Below are 19,965 nucleotides of genomic sequence, written 5' to 3'. Positions count from 1 at the left end.
GAACACAGGAACCAGAAGAATGAACTGAACATGTTGTTTGTTAACTGTATTTTTTTTTCCTCCTCTGCTAGTGCATCAGCCCTTCAGCCATGACTTGTTAAATTCCCTCTTTGTTTTTCAGGCGATTTTACGTTTTAGATGACACTTATCATTTTAGTCACATATTACCCACATTTGCTATATGCTTTTTCTTCTTGGAGACAAGGCAAAGGCTTTTCAGTTATCTTAAGCCTCAAGCTTTCTGTTGAGCTGAAACTTGACTTACTCTGAATGGCAACAGTTTGGAATTTAGACATTCCTTGATCTGATACAGTTATCTTGTTATTGTTTATAATCTTCTTATCCAGTGAGGCACTACATGGGTACTTAAAGTTTTCTGAGTACTATAAGTTTATACAGGGAAGGTTTTATCTGTGCACTACCTCAATCTAATGGTACTGTTTGGTGTCAGCGTAGTTGGTGCAGATGAAGGCGCCACTTAAATATGATCTAGGACCAGCATCCTTAGTATGCTGGCATCCACTCATTAGCTAACTTGTGCTGTTCAACAATTTGGCTACCACTTGAGATTAGCATCAACAAATGAAAATTGAGGCATGCACATTGACTCGATGATGCGTGCTGATTTGAAAGCAGGAACTCACTCCATGGTGTTCGGCTTTACTTCGTTTTCAATCCATGGTCTGTGGTCCTTCAAATTTGATACAATTCTGTATAAGAAGCATCGTTTAGGCTTTTCGGATAACATTATTTAAAAACCTACTTTACTGAATATTTTCATCTTGCCAGTCTTTTGTGCCATCTGTCAGGATTCCATGAACATGCTCTTCTTTCACAATGAACTTCATGTACCATTTTAAATTTGTATGGAGTCTCTTTTATTTATAACACGAATGCTAGTTATTTAGTTCTCAAAACTGAACATTTCTGCCATGATTGTTTGTTCTTGGAGAGTAACTAACATTTAGGCGTCAAATTGTATGACATGAAATGCGAATGGTATCCATGTGTTAATGCTATCCAAGTGGATCCTTGTTCTATGGTTACGGAAATAGTGTGAGTGAAGTAGCATCATTGATTAATGAATTATTGATTGCTCTGAACACAGTATGCATTTCAGTTTCCTCTATTTCTCTCCATATGCTTTGAGTTAAACAGAAAGGAACATCTTTAACTTTAGTGCAACCCCACAAGAAATTAAATATACGATTCCCTTAAACTGCTAGAGTGAACTTTCTTACTGAAGTGCAAAACATGACAGACTATGATGGTTGTTTATGGAGTACTTCTCCTGAGAGGTGTGTATGACAACTTTCTTGACGCGTTCGTCAAAATTGTCCGTGATGAAGAACCTACTGTGACATTGGCCTTGCTCCGAAACATGCAGCCTCTGTGATCAGCTACCAGAGAACGCAGCACACATTACCTTGCACTGTCCCTTTGCAAAACAAGTCTGGTACCTGGTTGGAGTGACGATGGGAATGGAATCATATTTCCCGATCAGTACAAACGATCAGGAACAATTTCAGGCATGGTGGAATGCGGTCTTACAAAGGCTGAAAAACAAAAAACAGCGGAGATCGGCAGCGGCTGTCATCATGTATACAGTCTGGAACATTTGAAAGGAACGCAACCGAAGGATTTTTCAACACTGTTCAATGAGGCCGGATCAGGTGCTTCAACTCATTCAGAAGGACATTTTCACTAGGAGTGCGTGTGCAACGCCTTTGATACTGAAGGAGCTCCCAGATGCTTGAGTATCTATCATTTTAAGTTGTTTGCTAAGAGTTCTTGTGCTGTTTTTCTATTGCAATGTAATCGTTTATTGTAATCCCTGTCTGTTCTTCCTGCCAATGTTTTCGAAAAAAAGAACCTACTGAGCTCTACAGAGGCTTAACTCCGAGTCTCATTGGGATAGTGCCATATGCTGCACCTACTGCTTTGCCTATGATAAGTCTTAAGAAAGTGTACAAGAAGATGTTCAAGACGAATGAAATCGGCAACATTTCAACCCTGCTCCTTGGCTCCACAGCAGAAGCTATCTCGAGCACTGCTACATTCCCTCTTGAGGTCGCTAGCACACATGCAAGCTGGAGCCGTCGGTGGTAGGAAGGTTTACAAGGACATGCTTCATGCTCTCCTGAGCATTCTTGAGGACGAAGGGGGCTGGGGGCCTTCACCGAGGTTTGGGCCGAGTTCCACGAAGTTGGTGCCTGCTGCTGGGATTTAGTTTCTGTGCTACGAGGCTTGCAAGAAGATACTGATTGAAGAAGAGGATCAGTGAAGTGCATGCAGATACGAAACTTCATTAGAGCTCGGGTTTTCGTCTTTGATTATTTGTTTTGAATCAACTGGTGCTGGAAGCCTGGAACTGGATGAAAGTCACGACTGAGGTTGCTGCTGCAAGCAGCAGGAATTCTTGACTCGTTTTTGTATTCAGTTTGATCACATAAGTTTACCTCTGCATTCCAAGATTTTCATATACTCGATGAGTAGAAAGTATGCCTTTCTACAGCAAATTGAAATGCCATTGGCAATTGTAAAATTCACCAGCGGATGGAGTTGCACTTGGCTGCTATGTTCTAGGTCTTTTAATCATGCATTTAACTCAGCATGGTATCAAACAATTCTGATTTATATGCATCATCTCACAACAGCGCAGTGGTGTAACACCACGAAATTAGCAATAAGCATTGCAGGCCATGTTCTTTCGATCAATTCTGGAAGTGTGCGAATCATTTTCTCAAAAGGCTTGTCAGCTGTATGTTGGGCTCTATGGAGAGCGAGGAACAACGCGTGTTTGTTTTGAAAAAAAAAAAGCAAAAGAAAATCAAGTCTCCTACTGAGATTGTGTGTTTGACTTTGCTCTTTTCTCTCCTACTGGGCAGGTCTGCAAAAGCCGCAACAGCAAGATGCGCTGAGGAACGGCGTCAAGGCCCAAGTGGCGCTTCACTACCACAAGCAATTTGAAGAGAACAATTAAGCGCAGACAAGACCTGAATGTTCTGCTGGTGAATGGGGATGGTGGCCTGTTCGTAACTCTTTTGCCATCAGGAAGCCCCCTGTGCTGACTCCTGGTGTCGGCTTGGTTCTGGTGTCCCAAATGTGCGCTGGTATATCAGTAGTGTTAGTGCCATGGTGTGTTGGAAACTTTGTAATTTCGTAGCTTATCAGAGTAACGAAATTCGGGGCACACTATGATGGAATTTGACACTTCTCAGCTAACAAATGGAACAAATCAAATATAGTGTTTCAAAAACGCCACACAAGTGGATACCAAAATACATTCCCCATCTTGAAGCATCAGCATCACCCATTTTAAACAGAGCTAGCAAATGGCACAGAAGGCGAAAAAATTAAGGACAAAAGTACAGAGATTCTAGAACTTAGGACTGCTCTTCGCCATCTCCAGCGGTTGCCTCTCCAGCACTGGCTGGCGGCCATCAGCTCATCAAAGTTGTCGCTCTTTCCCAGCACTATCTCAATTTGCAGACAGAGATCGAGGTCAATATTTTTCAACACAATGAAGGATGCAACAGGTTGGTTCATATACTCAGAAATTGTAAAAGGTATTTGGTCACTGATTTCAACAGTGAATGTTCTAATCTCTGCACAGGTTAAGGGGGTAATGAATAACAGAGTTCAGAGCATAGGCATGATGAGGGTTAAGGGGGTAATAAATAAGAGAGTTCAGAGCAACAGTGACATGAAGACACTGAGGTATTGGCATATCTTAATGCAACTCCCATATCAGAATCGCTGCATATTTTTGGAAGAACACTTACTCTTTTCGACGGCATGGCCATTGTTCTTCAGAATCTCTGCAGTGGTGACAACTGTTGATATGGGTGCAAGCAAATTAAACAACTTTTTTAGCTGTTAACAATATTTGAAACATGCAAAATATACAATACTGATTCAGCTAGCAGAGGCTGGCGAACAGGTCGAGGTAAAACGTGCGGAACGCCTCCATCTCCGCACGCGGCAGTGCCAGCCCGACCTCGACGCCGCCGTCCCCGTCGCGGCCGCTCTCCGCCAGCACCCGCGCGCCCGTCCGTTCCACGACGCGATCTCCACCTTCCTCGGCCGGCCCCATGCCCCGCGGAAATCCGTCGCCGCGTACAGCCGCAGCTTCCGCGACCCGGCCATGGTCATCGCACGCGCGGACGCGTACTCCCGCACGGAGCGCACCCACCTGCGCGCCTCCCGGAATGCCCGCCCTTCCTCCGCGAACCCCTCGATCACACACTCACACGCCATATGGCTGCCGAGGCGGCAGCCGCGGTGAGGCCACGCGCTCCGGCCTCCACGCGGCAGGCAGTTGCCGAAGTAGTTCGCCGGGATCGGCGGGCTCGCGCGCGGGGCGCAACCGCTCCTCCGTTCGCGTCGCGGCTGCCGGCCGGCGCGCGCACGATGCCCACGCACGCGGCGCCGCACGCCAGCGCGAAGGGTGAGCACCGCGCCGAGGTCTCAGACTCGACGTTCCTCCGGAGCGCACGGAGCTGCTTGTCCGTGAACCGGAACGTCACGACCACGACGCCAGGGCGCCGGCTGAGGTCCCAGTCGTCGAGGCGCTTGTCGCCGGCCGCACCGAGAGCTCGGTGGTCGCACAGGAACGCCTCCCGGAGCCCGCCGTCGTCCGGCACGACGCCGCGGTCGAACAGCGGGGGCACGTCCATCACCGCCGCCACCGCCTTCTTGCAGTGGGGGCCGAGGCGGTGGGTCGCAGCCCACGTCCTGAGGAAGTGCGCGTTATGTGAGCGAACATAGAAATTGTTTCCGACTTCCGAGTCGTCGTCGTCGTCCCAGCCGTCAGTTGCTCGACGCCGTCCGGCCGCCGAGGAGGCTACGATACATGATAGTTGTTCTGTCAACCACAAGATTGCGCTCCAAAGTATCATCATGGAATTGGAACCAACTTGATCTCATAACAAGGCAAATTTTTCGTTATTGAATCCAGACAAGTTGACAAGGATTACTGCATTCACAAGGGCTAAGAAAAGACGAAAGCTAGTGTTGTGGCATCAGAGTAAGCTAAAATTTAGGCACGTGAACTGGTTACAAAGAAGACAACCAAAGTGGATGCTCTGCTCATCATCCTGTTACATATCATCGAGTATGGACACTATGTCCTGCAGACAAAAGTGGAGCTTGCAGAGTAACGTATTTTTCTGAACTCTACAGTGTTTTCGCTAATCGATTGGCACTTCCACCTCCATCTTGAGCCCAGGATGGTCGATAATCTGAAACAACAGTACAAGATGTTTTCAGACAAGTTCAGTACTGCATGCAGAAGACTGGTTGTCCAGAAATGCTCATTCTGATAGGTGCTGCCTACGAGTATATAATACAGTCACAAAGTTTCCAGAGCGCATTATAGTAAGCATATTGGAGAATAATAGAAATAGAAGCTATGATAAGGAGACAGAAAAGGATTCCTGTACCTGGATAAAATCTTCGACTGAAAATGAGCAATCTTTTGTGTACCCCGCTTCTTCCAATACCTTAGTTACTACTTGCTGCAAGGCATCAATATGATTTGTGTCACGTTGATATTCTATTTCCATATAATAAAATAGACAAGAGCCTTTTGTCAGTCCATGGAAATGTAACAAAATTATTACTTGGATGCCTTAGGTACCAAATTTTGGTACCTCACGAGTTATATAACTAGTGGTACCTCTTTTTTCTTTTCGTGAGAAGGAAAACAGAGCTAGTGTGCTTGTGCTCAACATTTTCAGTGGGATATTACGAGCATTTCACCAGCTTCAGGAACCTTTAGTCAGTTCTAAACAACATAGGCTCCTTTGAATAAAACAGAGAAGGTATAGCATATTCAAGCACAATTTATTTTAAACCATGCTATGTTAACTTGTTAAAATAAAGAAGCCATTGAAAAGATGTATTGCTTCTGAACAGAAATTGGATAAGAATGGGGAAAAATCAAAATGGCTCCTTTGTTTACTACAAATGGTCAGAGAGAACACCTGTTGCAGGCTAAGAATCCATAGAAAGACTAACTTTGATCACAATGGCTTCCAAAACTAACTTTTTTAATCATGCCAAAAGCTGTGCAAATAATCTTTATACAGTGCGCACAACTAGACTGCAAATCATGCTACTTCCCACTTTGCAGCTCTAACGAAACCTACAGTTTATTGTCAGTGTCTCCTTCAGTTTGAATCATATTATGTCCACTTGACATGTCACTAATTAAGGCTAACAGTTAGTTGAAGATGAATGCAGTAAATGGTAATACTACAAATCTACAATATCGTCTTCACAAAATAAAGGAAACAAACACATAACATTGATAATGAGATCCAGAACTTTATGAAATGACATGCGAGCACCTCTCTTTGTTCCTCAGACATGAATGACCCTGTTTGGTCCCGTAAAACTTCTAGCAGGTCCTTGAAGGTTACTTTTCCCTTACCATCAATGTCATAAACCTTAAATATCACTGCTTCATCAAACATAAAACGGAAAAGGAAAATTTGTGTGAGTGGTCACAAGGTCTAAGGACTTCCTCATTCAACATCCTGTTGCTTCTAAGATCAAATATTCAAACAGGAAGGAAATAATTAAATACAAACATGATAGTAGGGATTACATTCGATCTCCTGCCGAAGACTGGCCTTTGTACTGAAAGTAGAAAGAAAGGCAACAAAATCCTTAAAGTTCAACCCATCAACCATACGAAGCAACCTCTGAAAAAAAAAGAATGAAGAGAAACTCAAAAGTGGCAATCAAGAGCAACATATTGGTTGAATCATTTGAATCAGTAAGTGTTTGTCCTGGTAGAATTTTGTCAGGGAACTTCTTGATATCCACAAATTAGTACAGTGACGAAGGAAACTTGAGTAGGTATATGTTTACTCTCGAGCTATTTAACTTCTTGTTGGAAGTGATTTCTTTACATGGCGTGGTACTAAGTGTCCAAGTCAGAGTAAAACATGTCCAAAGTATGAGGAACCTGACTGAACATGTCCAGAGAAGATTCGAGTAAATTATGCTAGACTTCGTTTCAAAAAGAATTATACCAGACTTAGCTAGTTAATGATAGCAATAGTTGGTAACAATTGGTAAGTTGTCTTCTTTTTCTTACCTTTATATTTTGGTTTTAGATTCGCAGGACTAGAAGCTTATCTTCAGTGTTAGGTATAGTAAATTAGCAGCTCTCTAAAGGTAAGAAAAAATTTTGTTTTTCAAAAAAAAAATTAGCAGCTCTCTAAGGGCAGATATGTAAACAAAAACAAAAGGGGGCAAAGTACGGGCCTGTTTTCTTCCGCTTGCTAAACTTTAGCACCTGTCACATCGAATGTTTAGATACTAATTAGGAGTATTAAATGTAGACTATTTACAAAACCCATTACATAAGACGAATCTAAACGGCGAGACGAATCTATTAAGCTTAATTAGTCCATGATTTGACAATGTGTTGCTACAGTAAATATTTGCTAATGATGGATTAATTAGGCTTAATTAGGCTTAATAGATTCGTCTCGCCGTTTAGATTCCACTTATGTAATTGGTTTTGTAAATAGTCTACGTTTACTACTCCTAATTAGTATCTAAACATTCGATGTGACACGTGCTAAAAATAAGACACGGGAAGAAAACGCCCCCTACAGCACTGTGGCACAGCACCAATACAAGAACAGTACTGCAAGATCTGCACAGTACAGCACAACTAACCAATTGCCAAGAGAAAGAATGGGACAAAATCACAACATTCCTTTCTTGAGATGCAAACAAAGCCACAGGAAACTTATTCGGGACGGAAGTGGATCGGACCTTGGAGAGCGGGTTGAGGGAGAACTCGGGGATGGAGAGGAACTCGTCCTCGGAGATGAAGCCCTTGGCGCTGCGGTCGAGCTGGCAGAAGCGCTCGTACAGGGACACGATCTCCTGCTGCGAGACTGTTCAAGCAAGAAACCATCAGCGTCGTTTAAAGAAAAAAAACATTATCAATCACCGAACCAAACAATACAACAGTAGAAGAAAGGGCGCCAATCCGGAGAGGCAGAAGGCATCTATGGCTGCTCACACAGGTAGTTGCAGTGCTCCTGCACCTCCTCGATGTCGTACTGGGTCAGCATCGACGACGCGTTACCCATGGCTCCCCCTTCCCACTTTGCCCTCTACTCCTCGCTCCCCTATAGTTCCCGCCGCCGCCGCTCTTGTCGTTGGAACCGAAGAGCGCGGCGGATTGGTCAGTTGTTTAACCTGATCCGAATTGCTCTGAAATCGGCGGTGGCGTCGTTGGTGACGAGAACTAGCAGCGCCCTCGTGCGGCTGGACGGTAGCAGGAGAGAAGAGGAGAGGAGAGCCGCGAGAGACCGAGACGACGCCAAGTATTCTGGTCCCGTCCCGTCCCGGCTCCAGGTGGTGCCCAAATTCCGATTGCCGGAGAGCCAGCCGATGCGACCGAGCATTCATGAGCTTACGTGTCATGGACCTCGCGGCTTTATTATATTGGACTACGCGGGCCCGCTGCCTGCCCCTTGGGTCTCGGCGGGGTCGTATTTTCTTTGGTGGTGTCAGATCTGCTGGCTGGACTGGGCCAGAATGGTAACTTGTATCAGGCCCAACCCACTATATACTCGCCCTTGTTCTTTGTCTTCAGATCATTACATTAACCATCACTGATCGGTGATCATCATACTATATTGATCAAGCAAAATATGCACACACAATGCTACTGCCAAAGAAGGAAAATATGCACGGCCAACATTGTCCTACTGCCAAAGAAGGAAGGAGCAGAGTCTGTCACCAATCAGCCTCATTCACTTTTTCATCAAAATCTTCACCAAAACTTTAGCTGTAAGAGTGGCACCGCACATAAGATAGATAATCTCCCCAACGCAGAGCGTTTTCATTAAAAAACAAAGCATACATGATAACTTCCTATCCGTCCGCAACATGGCTAGACGCTTTCATCGAAACAAGATCCCGGCGCTCTTCCTCAAACTTGACATCGCGAAAGCTTTTGACTTTGTGAGATGGAACTATCTGCTAACATTGTTGGAGAAAATGGGGTTCCCGACCAGGTGGAGGGACTGGATCGGTGCCCTTTTATTCATCTCATCATCGCGAGTATTTCTAAACGGCATCCCAATAGGCCCATCCCTCACGGCAGAGGACTCCGCCAAGGAGACCCACTCTCCCCGCTCCTATTCGTCATCGCCATCGAACCACTTAGAGCATTACTGCACCTAGCGACGGAAAAAGGCCTAATCAGCAAATTGAGAGGAAGGAGCCTAAACATCAGGGTCTCCATGTATGCAGATGACACGACAATTTTCATGAACCCGACAAGCGAAGACATTAACGCCCTAAAGGACCTGCTTCAAAACATCGGTGAAGCTTCAGGCCTGAGGACAAACTTCGAAAAATTGAGCGTAGTCACCATCCGGTGCGCGGGCATTGACCTGGATCAGGTCCTTGACGGACTGCCCTTAATTAGAACAAGCTTCCCGACCAAGTACCTCGGCCTTCCTCTGACCACAGGAAGACTGAACAGGGCTCACTTCCAACCCATTATAGACAAAGCTGTTGGCAAGCTAACAACCTGGAATGCAAAGAACATTTCACCAGCCGGCAGACTGACGCTAGTCAAAGCGGTGCTAACATGCTAACATCACAGCCAGTATACCTTCTAAGCACAATCAATGCACCAAAAGTGGTCCTCGAAGAGATTGATGCTATACAGAAAAGATTCTTCTAGGCAGGCGCGGGAGCGATCACGGGTGGAAAATACAAAGTTAACTGGATCCGATCAGCCAGGCCAACACGGCTAGGTGGCCTAGGCATTCTTAACCTAAAACGGTTTGCAAGGAGCCTCAGGCTTCGGTGGCTTTGGCAGGAATAGAAAGAGCAGGATAAACCGTGGAGTGGATCGGAAATCCCATGCACAAAAATAGACAGGAAGCTCTTTGCGGCGGCCACTCAAATCATAGTCGGCAGCAGCAGGCGAACATCCATCTGGCACAACAGCTAGTTCAAAGGGCAAAGGCTGATTGACTTTGCACCAAATATATTCAACATCTCCAGGAAGAAGCAAAGAATGCTACAGGATGCGCTGAATAATAACAATTGGACAAGAGATCTAAATTTTCACCATACCGAGTTCTCACTACAGCATCTACATGAACTTATCTACACTTGGCAAGCAACCCGAACCATCAACATCAACACAGAGGCGCACGACGACATCGTATGGAAACTAACGGCCCATGGAAACTACTCGGCAAAGTCAGCTTACATTGCCTAATTCCTCGGCTCCGCGACAACAAATTTTGACACACTTATATGGAGAAATTGGGCTCCTGCAAGTTGCAAGCTGTTTTCCTAGTTGGCCTTTCAGAATAGGCTATGGACGGCAGACAGGCTACAAACAAGAGCAAACAAGAGGATGGCCAAACCAAGCAACGTGCCCACTTTGCAGAAATCAACCGGAAATAGCTATACATCTCTTTGCTGACTGCAGATTCACGAGGAAGGTTTGGGCTTCTATAGCAGAGTGGTTGGCAATTTTGGCATTGCACCCGAGGGAATGGCCGCAACACGACGGTGATATCCATACATGGTGGACGAGTAGAGCAACCTCAATTACCAACTCAAGAAAGAGCCTACACTCGCTGATCATGCTAACATCTTGGGTAATCTGGAAAGAGAGGAACGCGAGAATTTTGACCACAAAGAGGACACGAGTAACACAGTCTTCTTCCGAGTTAGAGACGAATTAGATAGTTGGACGCGGTGGCTAAACTAGCCAGACCTAACCGGTCCTGTGCTTGGATCACGTTTTCTTTTTTCCTTTCCTGTTTCTTTTAAGTCTTGTACAATCCTCCTTTCTGAAATGCTCTTCTTTTTAATATAATCGGCAGCTCTATGACACTTCGTCTAAAAAACAATGCCACAGATGGACACCATCTGGTCACTCTGTACAGTACTGTACGACAATGCAGGTGTTCACACAGCAAGCTTAAGCTACAATCTACAAGGAGAACATGAACTAGCGCCGTCCTCTGCAGGGGCTTGGTTTTATTGGCACGCGCCGGATCGGAGTAACCATTTTCAAATCATCCGCGGGAGCTGAGCTCTTCTGCTTCCTGGTCTAGAACACTAGAACCAGCTAGAAGAGCTTGAAGAGGATGCCGCCGTGGGTGGCGAAGAATGGCGCAAAGACGAGGGACTCGACGGCCATGAGCTTGATGAGGATGTTGAGCGACGGGCCGGAGGTGTCCTTGAGCGGGTCCCCGATGGTGTCGCCGATCACGGCAGCCTTGTGGCAGTCGGAGCCCTTGGGCCCCAGCGCCCTCGCGTGCTCGCTCGCCCCGGCCTCGATGTACTTCTTGGCGTTGTCCCAGGCGCCGCCGGTGTTGGACGCGGAGATGGCGACCTGCACGCCGGAGACCAGGGCGCCGGCGAGGACCCCCGACAGCGTCTCCACGCCGAAGAAGGTGCCGACGACGAGGGGCGTGAGCATCACCAGCGCCCCCGGCGGGATCATCTGCTTGATGGAGGCGTCGGTGGAGATCTTGACGCAGTTGGCGTAGTCGGGCTTGCCCGTGCCCTCCATCAGGCCCGGGATGGTGTTGAACTGCCGCCGGACCTCCTCCACCATCTCCAGCGCGGCCCGGCCCACGCTCTTCATCGTCATCGCCGAGAACCAGTACGGGAGCATGGCGCCCACCACCAAGCCGATGATCACCTTCGGGGACAGCACGTCAACCACCTTCACCCCGGCCCTGCTTACGAACGCCCCGAACAGGGCCAGCGACACCAGGGCGGCTGATCCAATGGCAAAACCCTGCAGAGGAAAACATAATTTTTTTTGCAACTATTTGAAGTGTTTTTCTTTTATCATTGTTCTTGCAAGAAATATAGGTTTGTGTTACCTTTCCAATGGCCGCAGTTGTGTTTCCAGCGGCATCGAGTGCGTCGGTCCTCTCACGAATCCTGTGGCTCATCCCTGCCATCTCAGCAATGCCACCGGCGTTGTCACTGATAGGACCGTAAGCGTCGATGGAAAGGCCAGTCGCAATTGTGCTCAGCATGCCAAGAGCAGCAACGGCAATGCCATACATCGCAGCAATGGTGAAACTGATGTAGATGCCAACAGCAATAGCGAAGATGGGGATTATGACGGACTTGTATCCCAGAGCAAGGCCGAAGATGACATTGGTGGCGGCGCCAGTTCTGCAGGCATCGGCGACATCTTGAACAGGGCTGCAGCGTAGCAGATAAGCAGATTGCAGTTAGCACCATGGATTAAAGCCCTACCAACTAGCAGATGATTTTTTTTTTACAATTGAACTGCAAAATTTCTTGCCCGTATGCATTGCTAGTATAGTATTCTGTCACGTATCCAATGATCAAACCAGCCCAGAGACCAATTGCAACACACAGAAACAATCCCCTGCAAAAGTGGTGTGATCGCGATTAACAGAAGATAATGCATTTCATGAAATTAGTAACAAACAATCAGCACTAGCGATTAACTTACCAGTTGGTAACTTGTTTTTGTTCGCCAAAATTGAAGATTGTGAATTTAGCTGGGAGTGCCAACCAACTGATCAGCGCGATACCGACAGTCATCAGAGCCGTCGAGATGATGAGCTGCTTCTTCAGTGCAGGCTCAATTTCTTTCACAGCCTTTATCTCAAAGATGTCGGTTGCAAAGAGTGTGGTGATCAAGCAGACAATGATGCCAACGGAGCTGACTAGCAGCGGGTAGCACATCCCAGTGAAATCATGGTTGACCCCAAATGAAGAAATGGAAGCCACAACGAGGGCAGCGCAGGAAGATTCAGCATATGATCCAAAGAGATCCGACCCCATTCCAGCGATGTCACCAACGTTATCTCCGACGTTGTCAGCAATCACCTGAGAGAGAGAACTTGCAGTTTCAGTAAAGTATTCCTCTTTTTAAATACCAAGTTCTGTAAAGTGGTAGCAGTAAACCACTGAATTGATATCTTTAATTTGTTGCTGCTGAACTGGTATAAATATAGTCATAGATTAAACTGTTCATTTTGGAATACTTACAGCGGGGTTTCTGGGATCATCTTCAGGAATGTTCCTCTCAACTTTGCCAACAAGATCAGCGCCCACGTCGGCGGCCTTGGTGTAGATCCCGCCTCCGACCCTTCCAAACAGCGCCATTGAAGATCCACCAAGGCCATACCCAGTGATAGACTCGAACAGGCCCTCCCAATCGTCGCCGTAGTACATCTTGAACAGGTTGATGGCGATGTAAAGCACGAGGAGTCCATTCGACGCGAGCAAGAAGCCCATCACCGCGCCCGAGCGGAACGCGGTGATGAAGGCCTTGCCGACGCCTTTCCTGGCTTCCAGCGTGGTCCGGGCGTTGGCGTAGGTGGCGATCTTCATGCCGAGGAAACCCGATACGACGGAGGTGATGGCCCCGAGCAGGAAGGAGACGGTGCTGAAGAGGGCGTTGAAGAGGGCGGGCTTGCACTCCCTGCCCTTGCTGTAGGTGCAGGGGTGGGTCCTGGTGCTGAACCCCTCGACGGAGCCGAGGAAGACGAAGATGACGACGGCGAAGATGGACATGAAGATGCCGACGTACCGGTACTCGGTGAAGAGGAACGATGTCGCCCCTTGGGCGATGGCGTTCTGGATCTCGGCGCACCGGACGACGACGTTGTGGTCATTGAGGCCCTCCTCCTCCTCGATCAGCGAGTCGCCGAGCACGTCCTTGTCCCTGGCGCCGCCGCGCGCGGACGGCGAGAGCTTGACGCGCGAGACGAGCACCCACTGCGCGACGGCGAAGGCGATGCCGACGACCGCGGCGAGCGGGACGAGCACCTCGGTGGCGGCGTCCGACAGGATCGCCATGGTCGGACCGAACGAAATGCGGCGCTCGAAACCGTTGGAAGGAAGTTGGCGGTGCGAAGCTAGCTTGTGCGGATGCGTGTCAGCGTGTATCTCAAGTGTTCTGTGTGCGGTGCAGTGTGCAGTGTGCTCTTTCTTTGGCACTCTTCGGAGGTGCGGAGCTTATATATATAGGTGCGACGCAGCTGTCGGGCGTGCAGGTGACACCTGGATGATGGAGCAAATTGTGAAGCTTGGCCAATGAAAAATGAATTAGATTTTGGTTTGCCTTCGCTGCTAAGTGGGCCCGTTCGACATGGCTCCTTTTGTGAGCATCATGTCGCATGCATAATCAAGCTGTGTTGAATGCTGTCAACAATCTAAGATTGTCCAGTCCAGTCGTGCAAAAGAAAAGGAGAAAAAAAACATGAGGGAATGACAAGTGGGATCGGTGAAATTTGAGGAAAGACAAGCTAGCGGGCAGCGGGCTGATGTCGTGTGCTCGCGGTTTCTGGATAGCGGCCGTCGCCTCGCCTGTAGTTTTCCTCGTATCGTACGCTCTTTGTCGTCCTAGCTGCCTGTGGTCAGCAGCAGGCGGGTAGCGCGCGCCGCCGGCGGTGTCGGGCTGATTCCTCGGCGACGCCACGCCACCGGGTTTCCATTTCCACAGATGGCGACCGGCGACGGCAGGAGCGGTAGCCGTTTTGGCCTCTGCTGCGGGCCGTGTCCCGTGTCGCCGGCAGAGATCACACGGCCGCCGGTGGTTTCCGTTCCCGCGGCCAAAGCAGTTTCGTCGCACCAGCCAGCCAATCGGTAGATATACAGTAGACGACAGCGAGCCGAGTGTGCACTGGGGAGTGGGGCCTTGAAGACTTGGCAGGGTTTAGTGCAGTGCAGCTAAGTATACAGGCAGCTACATGGATTTAGCACCAAAGCTTCGGTTCCTCCTATGTTCGCCGTGGTAATCACAAGATTCAGAACTGACCAACACCAAAACCCAAACTTGCTCCACTCTCAAATCTGAACTGCATCGACGACTCAACGCGAAGCCAATGCCACCGCGCCAGTAGAATGGTATTCTTTTTCTTCTTTTAAATGCAGTAGAGGGATACAAGCTCTAACGAACAAGAAACAGAAAAAAAAAACTAAGGGGCCCTGATGCGGTCTCGCATTAGCTCAACAACATCAAGATCGCTTCTAAGATCCCAACTATTTAGAAATGTTTGCAAGAGAAATATACACAGCGGTCCAGGTTTCGTGAGAAACTGTTGGCACCGAGGCGACGCCATGTCAGCATCCTGGACCCACGAAGGGGTGACACGCTATTGTGTAATGGTTGATGACTCGATCGTGCGAAAAAAGCACCACATTTTTAAGTATCTGGTTGCTAATACAGGGGCCGAATTCCGGACACACTTGCGGTGCAGCAGATTACAGAATTGTGCTCTGCCTCTGCCTACATTTTTTTTGTACTCACACAATATAAAGGACCTTTGGACACAAAAGTCGATCAAGTTATATGTATATGCGGGGTATCGAAATACCATCCTATGTACACTTACAGTAGACACGTTTTTTTAAGCCAATTTCGTTAAAAAAAAGTAGGAATAATGCATGTAGCTAATCCTGACAGGCTATGTTACAGGGTAATAAAAGAAAAGAAAAAAGAAAAAGAAAACTTGGACCGACCACGGTGACTACATGCCAACTGCAATTGAAACATCTACTATTCAGGGAGCTCCAGCTCCACTCGACCGCTCCTGATCCTGAGCGACGATTCGTGGAAGGCATTAAGGTGCTGATGGCAAACTGCATCCAGATTGCACACCGGCGTCTAGATGGACGATTCAGGGAGCAAGTATTTTTTTTTTCCTCCTCTCTCTAGGAGCAGAGTGTAAATCAGACGAATGGATTCACATGTGGATCCACGGAGCTAGCGTTGTTTGGTATAGCGTTGTAGGCAAAGGGCGGAGTGGCCGTGCTGTGCTCTACAGTTTGGAGGGCCTCTAAGGTCTTATTTCCCGTGTTACTTTAGCTTCGGTATTGTAGCACGCGATGATGGAGCCCGCAAAGCCAAAAAAAATTCTAGATTCACAAGCTCGTCTCCTTCCTCAATTTATTTTCACCTTAGCTTGGTAAATGGCTTCGTGTCAGCTGGAGCCCAAGTCACTGAGCCCTATTTTTTTCATTGTTAACATGATAAAGAAGATAGTAGTATTGATAATACATACTTAATCCTTAAAAAAACAATATCGTGCGAAACAAAAGAAAAATATAAAAGGTTTTGTATTGGTGCGAGAGGGCAATAGTTTTCCCTTCTTCTTATTAGCTGTAGTCTTGACCCGTCCTATACATGTTCCAGAACATTCACTCTTCTTATATGAATTAGCAGTGCTCCTGCTCCTTTTCAAAAAAACATGTTCCGGAAGAATTTTTCCTGTAGATCTTCCAATGTTTCTAAACCGTCGGATCAGAATACTTCTCTCTGCCGTACCCAACAGCACACAACGCATGCACTGGGAGTGCAGGATTCGTCCTGGTGAGTGGAATTCGTTTTTGGATTTCAAACTTCAAATGTATTTTTCTCCCAAACCGCAGATTGTTTTTCGAATCCATTTGAACAACTATATTGTTGAGAATTAATGCAACACAATGAGATCCCATATGACCATGTTTTGCTATATTTTTAAAATTTAACATTTTTAGATACACTATTTCAACATTTTTTACGTAAAAAAAGTTGGTGAATGTCAAAAAAATGTTGAGCCAAAAAAAGTTGGTAAATGCAAAAGGAAATGTTGATCAAGGTTTCTAAGAAAAAAGTTGATCAAGGTTTTTAAAAAATGTTGAATCTATTATTTAAAAATGTTGATGCATGTTTCGAAAAATGTTGAATCTATTATTTGAAAATGTTGATACAAGTCTTGAAAAATGTTGAATGTATACTTTTTCAATATGTTGAATCTATTATTTAAAAATGTTGAGACCTGTTTTTAAAAATGTTGAATCTATTATTTAAAAATGTTGAGGTAGCTTTTGAAAAATGTTGAATGTATACTTTTTTTGAAAATGTTGAATCTATTATTTGAAAATGATGATACAGGTTTTGAGAAATGTTGAATCTATATTTTTTTTCAAAATTTTGAATCTATTATTTGAAACTGTTATATGGGTTTTGAAAAATGTTGAATATATACTTTTTCAAAATGTTGGATCTAGTCTTTTAAAATGTTGATCTATGTTGTAGAAAATATTGATTCTAGTCTTTTAAAACTTTTGAATATAGTTTTTGAAATATTGAATAAAAGCACAACCATGACACAAGGTCGTTCATCTAGCATCTGTGCAACACTAGTCTATACAACCATATTACACGCGAAGGAAAAAGGTGCAGGAAACACGCACGCATCATGCATGATGGTCTTGCTAGTTTGGGCCGATAGGATATTGGGCCTTTCTAGTTTCTGGACTGTGCGATGCAGATATTTTCTATCTTCCATAAGATAAATAGGACTCCCCGTGGTGGGTGTGTTTGTTCTGTCGAATTCTTCTTATCGCATCACTTAAAAAACAAACGACACACAAATGTCGGTGTATCCACATAAAAAAGACAAAGAAGTGAGGTAGTTGAGTAACGATTCACAAAGCTAATGCTCTATGTATCTTTGGCTCAAAATATCACTAGTTTTTCTTTATTTATATAATGGACAATACATAAACACCACTACACGCCTCATGAGGTGACGATTCGTACGCTGCAATGCAAAACCACACAAAATTGCCTCTTTTCTATAGTTCCACAGCTTCCTTTAGACTCTTAGGCCCAAGAAATAATTCCACAACGTTGAAAAAATTAGCCTACAAAACAAACAAATAATTTAACATCATGAATAAATTAGTCTACTTGTGGAAAATAGCTCCACAGCGAACAAATTGTTTCAATATTAAGAACAAACGAACAATTATTGTTATAGCGAACAAATTAGTCTTTAAAGTGAACAAATAAATTAACATCTCGAACAATTAGTTTAAAAAATGAACAAAATAACATGTGAAAATTATTCTTCCACCGGTACGTTTTACCAACCTACATATACAACTTTGGAATGTGTGGAATCATATCTTAAAGATTACAAATCTCTGTTGGTCGATTCAAGGACCTTCTGGTATCATGTACGGGCGTCGCACAATCACCAGCGTCGCCCGGTGGGGTGAAGGCCAGTACGGGCGTGCCCCTCAGTCGTGGAACCGCGAGCAGAGCCATGTCGGTGACGGCATCGTACTTGACCACCTTAGCCAGCAGTTCTTGCACCCCTCCTTCCGCCAACGGCTTCCTCACGTACACGCCAACGCCTTTGTCAATGCTCGCTTGCACCGTGTGGTAACAAGTGAGGACAAGCGCCGGCGCCGGCGGCGACAACTGGGTTGCCTCTTGGATGACGAAGCCGGTGCCCAGGCGGTTTCGTTCGGTGATCACCAACACAACACCCATCCTGTAGTCCGTCGCTCTTCGGTACACATTCGGGCTCGGATTGGTTTTCATCGGATCTTGGTCCTGCACCTGCTGCATCTGCAAGCAAGGAAAAGTCAGGGTCGCGAGGCCCAGGAAATGAAATAATACAGCCCATATAAGCTAATCCCCAGTACGCAAGTGCAACGCACGAGATAGGAGGCCCACCAATACGGCCCAACACACGAGACGGCCCAATCCGAATGAATGCCTAAACAACTACACTTATCACTTCCTAATTACTGTGAGAGAGAGGTTAAGCAAGCATTGGACATCACTGCACTTTAACCTAAACTAGGGTTTTTTTGGGGGGGGGGGTGTTTGTAGCCAGGGGAGGCCGAGGCCCTCGGACAAGAATTCCCAAAACTGAGAATTCATACCTACGCACCTCGGTTATAGTCCTAGGAAGACTATTACGTGCGAATCCCTATCTTAGATAGTACAAATCCATACAACACATAAGTAAAGAGGGAAATAGAGTACAATATTATTACGGATAACATGAGTACGAGTACATCTCATCGGCACATGTCGGTACAAGTCCAACGGGACTGAAACATGAAAAGTAAAACATCTACGCAGCGGTAACTGAAACTAAGGTGAACTCCAACTCCAACAGGCGACTTGAGCATAGCACGATCCCTAGTCTTTCCATCCGTCATTGTCGAAGTCGTAGTCCGGCTCCTCACCTGAAAAGCCAGCGTCTACCCGAGAAGCGAGTAGGCCATGTTAACTCCCAAAAGCAACAAATCCAAGGAAATGGGGGAAATAAACTATATGCATGGATGAACCTATTTATGGCTGTGGAAGTTTATGCATGCGGTAGCAGCAAAGTCAAGGAAGCAAGCACAAATCCTAAGGTCAACACCTCAACAAGGAAGTCGGCACAAAACACCGGCCCTTCACCTGAGGGTCCAGTACCAAACACTCTAGGCAATGTGAGAGCTCCCTTCCCTCACATCTCAACGACAAAGCCGGTCCTATCACATCTCCAAAAAGAGGGAAGGTAGAAGCACAAGAAAAGTCTAGTCAAGAGTAGCGGTAGAGGACAGCACTGTCCATAACAAATTGTTTCAATATTAAGAACAAACGAACAATTATTGTTATAGCGAACAAATTAGTCTTTAAAGTGAACAAATAAATTAACATCTCGAACAATTAGTTTAAAAAATGAACAAAATAACATGTGAAAATTATTCTTCCACCGGTACGTTTTACCAACCTACATATACAACTTTGGAATGTGTGGAATCATATCTTAAAGCAAATCTCTGTTGGTCGATTCAAGGAAGTACTTTCTGGTATCATGTGAGTACTTTGAGACAACTAACGGTAGACTAAGTAGATTGACATCAGCACCTGTCTTTACCATGGACAATGAGGTGACAGAGGACAGTGAACTTACCATGGGAACTTGTTGCAAGACTACCAATCTTTGAATGAGATGAGAGTGGCGATAAAGTCAACACATTTCATAAAAATACTAAAGAAGCTTTACACACCACCACCACCATCACCACCAAAGCAGGGTAGGCAAATGGGCAGGAGGGAGGGGTGGGGAGAAGAGGAAGAGAGTTAATTAGGGTAGTTATTTTTACCATTTCTTGTTT

General features: G+C 45.9%; 2 protein-coding genes across 3 annotated transcripts; both read right to left on the bottom strand.

Annotated features, from left to right (window-relative positions):
- Window positions 1-4,903: 4,903 nt before the first annotated feature.
- On the bottom strand, window positions 4,904-8,415 carry LOC101763563 (calcineurin subunit B). Its single transcript, XM_004954198.4, has 6 exons — window positions 8,051-8,415; window positions 7,798-7,922; window positions 6,614-6,710; window positions 6,354-6,463; window positions 5,445-5,519; window positions 4,904-5,243 (listed from the first exon to the last, which is right to left on the bottom strand). The coding sequence occupies exons 1-6, from the start codon at window positions 8,118-8,120 to the stop codon at window positions 5,193-5,195; spliced, it is 528 nt and encodes a 175-aa protein (XP_004954255.1). The 5' UTR covers window positions 8,121-8,415; the 3' UTR covers window positions 4,904-5,192.
- A 2,477-nt stretch (window positions 8,416-10,892) lies between these two features.
- LOC101763159 (pyrophosphate-energized vacuolar membrane proton pump) lies at window positions 10,893-13,934 on the bottom strand. 2 transcript variants are annotated; one of them, XM_022823073.1, is made up of 6 exons: window positions 13,057-13,934; window positions 12,515-12,894; window positions 12,341-12,427; window positions 11,907-12,237; window positions 11,562-11,818; window positions 10,893-11,177 (listed from the first exon to the last, which is right to left on the bottom strand). In XM_022823073.1, exons 1-6 carry the CDS (start codon window positions 13,867-13,869, stop codon window positions 11,141-11,143), a joined length of 1,905 nt encoding a protein of 634 aa, XP_022678808.1. In that variant the 5' UTR covers window positions 13,870-13,934; the 3' UTR covers window positions 10,893-11,140. The 2 variants fall into 2 exon arrangements, with proteins under 2 accessions (XP_022678808.1, XP_004954254.1); XM_004954197.3 differs by having other exon boundaries at window positions 10,893-11,818.
- Window positions 13,935-19,965: the final 6,031 nt, after the last annotated feature.

Source organism: Setaria italica, chromosome I (genome assembly GCF_000263155.2).
Source record: "Setaria italica strain Yugu1 chromosome I, Setaria_italica_v2.0, whole genome shotgun sequence".
Lineage (NCBI taxonomy): Eukaryota > Viridiplantae > Streptophyta > Magnoliopsida > Poales > Poaceae > Setaria > Setaria italica.
This window is presented reverse-complemented; position numbering and strand designations above follow the sequence as displayed.

What these genes read in the sequence shown, in the direction of transcription:
- LOC101763563 (XM_004954198.4), bottom strand. Translation starts at nt 8,120, where the DNA reads ATGGGTAACGCGTCGTCGATGCTGACCCAGTACGACATCGAGGAGGTG. An exon ending in TCTTCGGCAGGAGATCGAAT is followed by an intron (nt 6,464 to 6,613) that starts GTAATCCCTACT and finishes TTGATGAAGCAG; the next exon opens with TGATATTTAAGGTTTATGAC. An exon ending in CAGTCGAAGATTTTATCCAG is followed by an intron (nt 5,244 to 5,444) that starts GTACAGGAATCC and finishes CTGTTGTTTCAG; the next exon opens with ATTATCGACCATCCTGGGCT.
- LOC101763159 (XM_004954197.3), bottom strand. Translation starts at nt 13,869, where the DNA reads ATGGCGATCCTGTCGGACGCCGCCACCGAGGTGCTCGTCCCGCTCGCC. An exon ending in CAAAAACAAGTTACCAACTG is followed by an intron (nt 12,428 to 12,514) that starts GTAAGTTAATCG and finishes CCACTTTTGCAG; the next exon opens with GGGATTGTTTCTGTGTGTTG. An exon ending in CAACTGCGGCCATTGGAAAG is followed by an intron (nt 11,819 to 11,906) that starts GTAACACAAACC and finishes TTTCCTCTGCAG; the next exon opens with GGTTTTGCCATTGGATCAGC.